The sequence below is a fragment of the Triticum dicoccoides genome, chromosome 7A (assembly GCF_002162155.2).
Source record: "Triticum dicoccoides isolate Atlit2015 ecotype Zavitan chromosome 7A, WEW_v2.0, whole genome shotgun sequence".
NCBI classification, from domain to species: domain Eukaryota; kingdom Viridiplantae; phylum Streptophyta; class Magnoliopsida; order Poales; family Poaceae; genus Triticum; species Triticum dicoccoides.
The window spans coordinates 349,765,382-349,771,114 of NC_041392.1; the positions used below are offsets into that span (position 1 = coordinate 349,765,382).

At 40.5% G+C, this 5,733-nt stretch overlaps 1 protein-coding gene across 1 annotated transcript in view; it reads right to left on the minus strand.

Annotated features, from left to right (window-relative positions):
* Positions 1-2,260: 2,260 nt before the first annotated feature.
* Positions 2,261-5,733, minus strand: part of LOC119330519 (GTP-binding protein ERG-like) — a 5,444-nt gene continuing 1,971 nt past the window's right edge. The window contains exons 2-9 of the mRNA XM_037603632.1: positions 5,233-5,322; positions 4,569-4,714; positions 4,303-4,461; positions 4,155-4,221; positions 3,428-3,535; positions 3,205-3,344; positions 2,882-3,000; positions 2,261-2,630 (exon numbers count right to left, since the gene is read on the minus strand). Coding sequence (XP_037459529.1) covers positions 2,901-3,000; positions 3,205-3,344; positions 3,428-3,535; positions 4,155-4,221; positions 4,303-4,461; positions 4,569-4,714; positions 5,233-5,322 — 810 coding nt within the window. The 3' untranslated portion in view covers positions 2,261-2,630; positions 2,882-2,900. The remainder of the gene's footprint in view (positions 2,631-2,881; positions 3,001-3,204; positions 3,345-3,427; positions 3,536-4,154; positions 4,222-4,302; positions 4,462-4,568; positions 4,715-5,232; positions 5,323-5,733) is intronic.

The following is a 5,733-nucleotide window of genomic DNA, read 5'->3' on the forward strand; positions in this document are numbered from 1 at the left end:
AGATCGGCAAACTCCACAACCCACCCACACTGCAGGTCTCCAAGGCCGTGAAAGTAGGCTAGCTACTCCCTTGATCAGCCCGAGAGGTTACTGGGTCCCGGGAAGCAGACGGAGAAGGAAACCTAAGCGAACTTCAGTGGAGTCCAGGAGTAGTCTAAATCCTAGGCGCACCGTCAGGGGAGTGTTGTTACGGACAGCTAAAAATCTACCAACTGAGTCTTTTTATAAGAGTAGAGGCACGCCTTATACTACGAGGGATTATATATATTAGGAAATATGCCCGTGCGTTGCAACGGGAAAAGCAAATCCTTGCATGCTACAAGTGACCCATTCATATTGTCACTCTCTGCTATCATCGCGGATGGTCCTCAAGGCGCTGATCTTGGTCATAATACTGTTGACACGTTGTTTTCGCAAGCCCCTCACTCCACCAACTTTGTGCATGCACCATCCCACACTCTTGCCCTCTAGTCCAAGACCCATTCGTGTCGTCACTCCTCTTGGGCAGTAACGACCTCTCGCTACACATGGTCATAATTACTTGTAATAATGGCAGACATCACCATCATCTCATCTGCGCCTGGTGCATGTGTCATCCCCTGAAAAAATGAATTACTAAAGAGTAATAGGAAATATATTAATATCATCAAGATACCAATTACACCCAGCCTATGCACCAACAAAATGCTAACATCTAGTTGTCTATATGCAACCCTATGATTGAAATATTCAAACGATTTTGAACTTCAAACAGTTTCACCACTGATCATATCAACTAAAAGATCCACACAAATATCTTCACAGAAATATAATTAGCTATCAAAACTAAATCTGAAGGAGAAAGTCTCTGAAAAGAAAATATCTTAAATAGGAGAACACAGACAGAATTACGAAATAAAATAATAAGCTCCATCAGGTAATATACCTGATCAAATCACCTGACAAAGAACACCCTCTGTCATGCGTCATTAGTATAATTTAGTACACCATTACACAAGCATGAAACACTAAGTAGATTAGGGAATCAAATTCGTGGGCGGTCAAACTATAGGCAGTCAACATCAATTGATGCATTCCTGCATCCGTACATGTGTGCTTCCTTGCTAGTATACTTGTACGCATCAGGTGATCCAGCGGAGCTTGCTTGCTTGCGTCCTGCATAGATGGCGATACACATGAGGCTGCCGAGCGCCGTTGCCGCCGCTCTAGGTCATCTGCCCCTATATCTCCTTCTCCCTCTGCTTTATCTCCATAGGCATGGTGCCGGCGCCGTCCGCCTTGCCGCGGAAGGCAATGCGCACATAGCATATGTCAATGCCGACCTCAGTGGCAAGGTCAGACATCAGCTATGCGATGTGCCCAAGTGATTTGAGCGTGAGGCTCGTGATGTCGTCCTTACTGTCTTGCTCCTCCTTCATCCCTCATCTCCCTTCTTCTTCCTCTCCGTCCTCCACCTCCCCGCCACGGTGCTCTCCCTCTCCTGCTCCTTGCCGTCGACTTCGCCATGATCCACTGCCAGTCACCTCACCCTCGCCTCCCAGCAATGTCTGGTTGTCCTGCTCGTAGATCTCGACGGCCGCCTCCTCTTTCTAGGACCATCTCTGGGTTGACGGCGATGACAAAGGGCCTACTTATTTCCTTGACTACGCCCATGATGCGCGCTGCCGCGGCAAAGGACACCCCGGGGAGGGTGACTCCAGGTGAGGCAAGGTAAGACCGATGAGACAACAAAGGTTGGGCCGCTGCCGACGGGCGGTGGTAAGGCGGGAAAGCAGTCATCCCGACAGTCTCTGCTGTCGGAGCCCATGATTTGGGAGGCCTTGTCAAGAAGAGCGCCAACAGCAATTGAACGATCACGACACCAGTCGTCCACGCTGGTTGGATTTCTTGCAGTACATGGTATATATGGAAACGAACACCAATCTGGAGGCATCGATCTAATTTAGAGACGACGTGGGTTTTATTTCCTTAGCATGAGTTTCTGGATTTCTTTTGTAGAAACAGATTACATGTCTATTTCTAAATCTCAGACATCAATATTTGAGGTTTACACAAAATTAACAGATATAAACAAATGACTTATGAAGAAATATGAAAGACTCTGTTCTTTAATGTTAGGTATAGATATAGATATAGATTTTAACAAAGGTGTGGCTAGGTCTCAGTCAAGTGGTATACTATGTAAGAACAAAAGGAAAAACTAAAAATAATTTTTTTGTATGAATCTCCAAATAAAATATCAAAGGAAAATAGCATCGACTGAGGCATAACGAAATCTCAGTCGACTGAGACTTAGCAAAACTGTTTTAACAAAGAAAAGACAAGCCTTACAAGCTTGTCTTTTACACAAGGTACAACTTATTTGAAACAGAATCACAATAACCCCGCCTCTTTGCAACTGGTCCTTATATGTGCTTACATCCTGCTCAATATTGTCGAGCAAACTTGTAACTGGAAATCGCTACTCATATTTGAATGCTAAGGCATACAGGTCCTTGATTCAAGTGGAGAAGCCCTCACAGTATCATTGAACACGACCAACACAAGCACAGGCTCACATAATCGAATATCTCTGAACCGGCACCGCAGAGCAGACCTCATACCAGCAGCTATCTATACAGCCGCTACAACTGCACAAGGTAACATATATTACTTCAGACAATTGGATGAAGAATCAAAACATCACGATTCTGGAGACCAAGAAAATTACTACTGTACCTCTGTAACTAAATATACGATGTTTTTGCAAAACTATTTACTTCGGTAGCAAAGTATTGAGAGAATATTAACTGCACACTTTTTGAATCTTTCTACCATTTCTAAAAATCTGCTAACAGACTTACAAAACAGGGCTAGCAGAAAATGAAATGTGGAGACTTACTCATGATCTGCTGATCTATTCAAGAACTCCTCTTCTTAGCAACTCTAACTTGGAGCATCAGATGGACATCTCTCTTGAATATGGACCGCAATTCTTCATTGGCTTCAATCCCGATTCTCCTGAAATATTTATCCCAAATCAACACATTAGGATCAAGCATGCATACGATTAGTTGTCATAATACATTTGATTGGAGGCGTGAACTGAATAGGCATAATTCTCGCAATACATCTAACTGGAGACACGAAAAGGGAAGGCAGTTCACCAAAGAAATAGCTTGTCATATTGATACATGGAAGCACGTTTGAATACAAGAATATTACCCGATCTTAGAGCCATTTTTTCCAACAAGGATCTGCCGTTGGCTTTGCTTTGGTGCAATGAAGTGTTGTTCCACCCTAAGAGAACCGTCTTTTAGCTCCTTCCAATCCATCAGCCGATGCTCAATTACATATGGGATTTCCTGTATAAAGTCATATTTAGCAAATAATGCGCACATATTAAAGGAGCGCCAAGTTTCACAGCAGAATAATTTATAAGAATTACTTGGTGAATATGATCCAGCATCTTCTCTCGCACAACCTCCAATGATATGGTTTTCATTACTTCTTCAGTCATTGTCGCCGGTTCCTCGTCCCAAGGTCTTCTCACTGCCTAACATAGAAGAGGTTAAGTTTCTCACTGTCTACATAGAGGGGATATATTTGGGTATTGATCGTGATAAAATTGATTTCATCACATGTTTCATTTTTTCTATTGGCAAGTACCTAAAAGGAGAGCACAAACAATCATTAATTGTATTACTTAGCAACCAAACATAGTGTTTCACAAGATCCTGGATTCAGTTTATAGCAACAAAGAAAAACAAGTGTTTTTTTTCAGAAACTTCACAAAGAATCAAAACATACAAATAAAGTAGATCATTTCATTAAGCAACTGATATTGGTCAATTTGATGGATTGGGTGGAACAAGAAATGCAAGCAGTCTTAAATTTTATATCTGCTATAAAATTCTACAAAGAATTATAGCCAAGTTATTCATCCTAACTCAAGCAGCTGCCTTCATAGGATGATAAACATAACACAAAGATGGACATTTCAATCTACAAAACAGTACCCATCTAACGATTAATATACACACAAAATTCAGCATCCAACTTCCTTGAAATTCAGAATCTTCTTATTTTTCACTACAAACATGTTTACAAGTAAAGAAAATACAGCTATTTGACAATTTAGCAGGGTAAACTGAATGTTGGGAATAAATCAATACCTGGTCCATCAAGTATTGTACAAGGTCCTTCACTCCTTTGCCTTTTAGTCCAGAAACCATGAAGTACCTAAGAAACATTCCAGGCAATTTTAATCAGGCATATGAAAAAAGGAACGCAACGTAAATCATAGTGCAGACCAAGGGGTACCGCTCAAATCCAGGAAGATCTTCAAATTGCTTTGCAACCTTCAGCAAGTCTTTTTTGTCATCCACTAGGTCAACCTTATTCATGCATAATATACGTTTCTGGTTTGGGTTTACCTCGGCACCCAATCGTTTGATTAACTTTATTACTCGGGAATCAGGCCTGCACAAATCTACAAATGGTTAAGCAATGTGCTTATCATGACCTTGAGATAAACTGTAACTGAAAATGGCTGGTCAACCTGAGAGGAAAAGATGGTGAGACTTTACATTTTCAGATGCCTATTGACATCAAACATTACTATTAGTAAATCATAGAGGTTAACTGAGCTCCAGGCACTCTCCACACGAACGGTGACATCCCTATGAGGAAACCCATGGTGCCCTAACATGAGACCTGGGGTATCAAAAAAGCACTGCAGAGAATTTTATCAGCTGGAAACAACTCAAACTTCAAGATTTTTTTTAACATGGTTCAGACAGGCATTTTCGGCAGCAGGTCATAATTAGTTGATATTAATATATCATAATGGGAAAACAACTAATGCTTTACATTACACATAAATTTCTTAATTTCCATAGAATAAAATAGATTGGATGAGCCAAAATATGTACTTGCACCACAGGTGAAACCAGATTTCTAAATGCAGTAAATAACTTGCTAAAATAAAATAGTACCTCTGATCCATATTACTCGTCGCTCAAACAGATGTATCTAGATGTATTTTAGTGCTAGATCTAATCCGTTTGAGCGACAAGTAATATGGATCGGAGGGAGTACAAGAATTCCATGACATCATACATAATACACATCATTTTCAAATTGCAATTATTTGCCAAAGAGAAGATCCTGAAGAAGCCATGCTAAAGTCAAATATTGAAAAGTGTAGATCAACACCCTACTAGCAAAAGCAGATACTTGATAGAAACATACTATCTGAGTTTTCCCTTCTGTCAGCACGCCCAAAATTTCATGAGTTGTTGTATTTGTCTTGCGGGAGACTGCAGCCACTTTTGAGCCAACCTGTTAGCAGATATGAACAAGGAAACTTAAGGCATCACTATGATTATATGGTAATTTCACTCTCACTAATAATGAAACTGAATACCACTAATTAAACCATAAGGCATCATATTAGCAGCACTGCGAGCATTAAGTGAACAATCCAACATTAACAATTGTTCCATTCCTGAACAGATCAGATGTCATCCTAGGACTTCCACAACAACTGATAGATGACACGATAAAACATAATACACTTTATTTGTCTTGAATGGCTCATGTTACTCTAGTACATAGTAATAAATGGCATCTCAAACCATAGAATGACATGTACATAGCTTTTATTGGTCTTATACAAGCTATCAGTTTGCTTCTATGCATGAGTTTCGAAATTATCTCTCCCCTTTGTACCAAGTGATTGGACATGTTCCT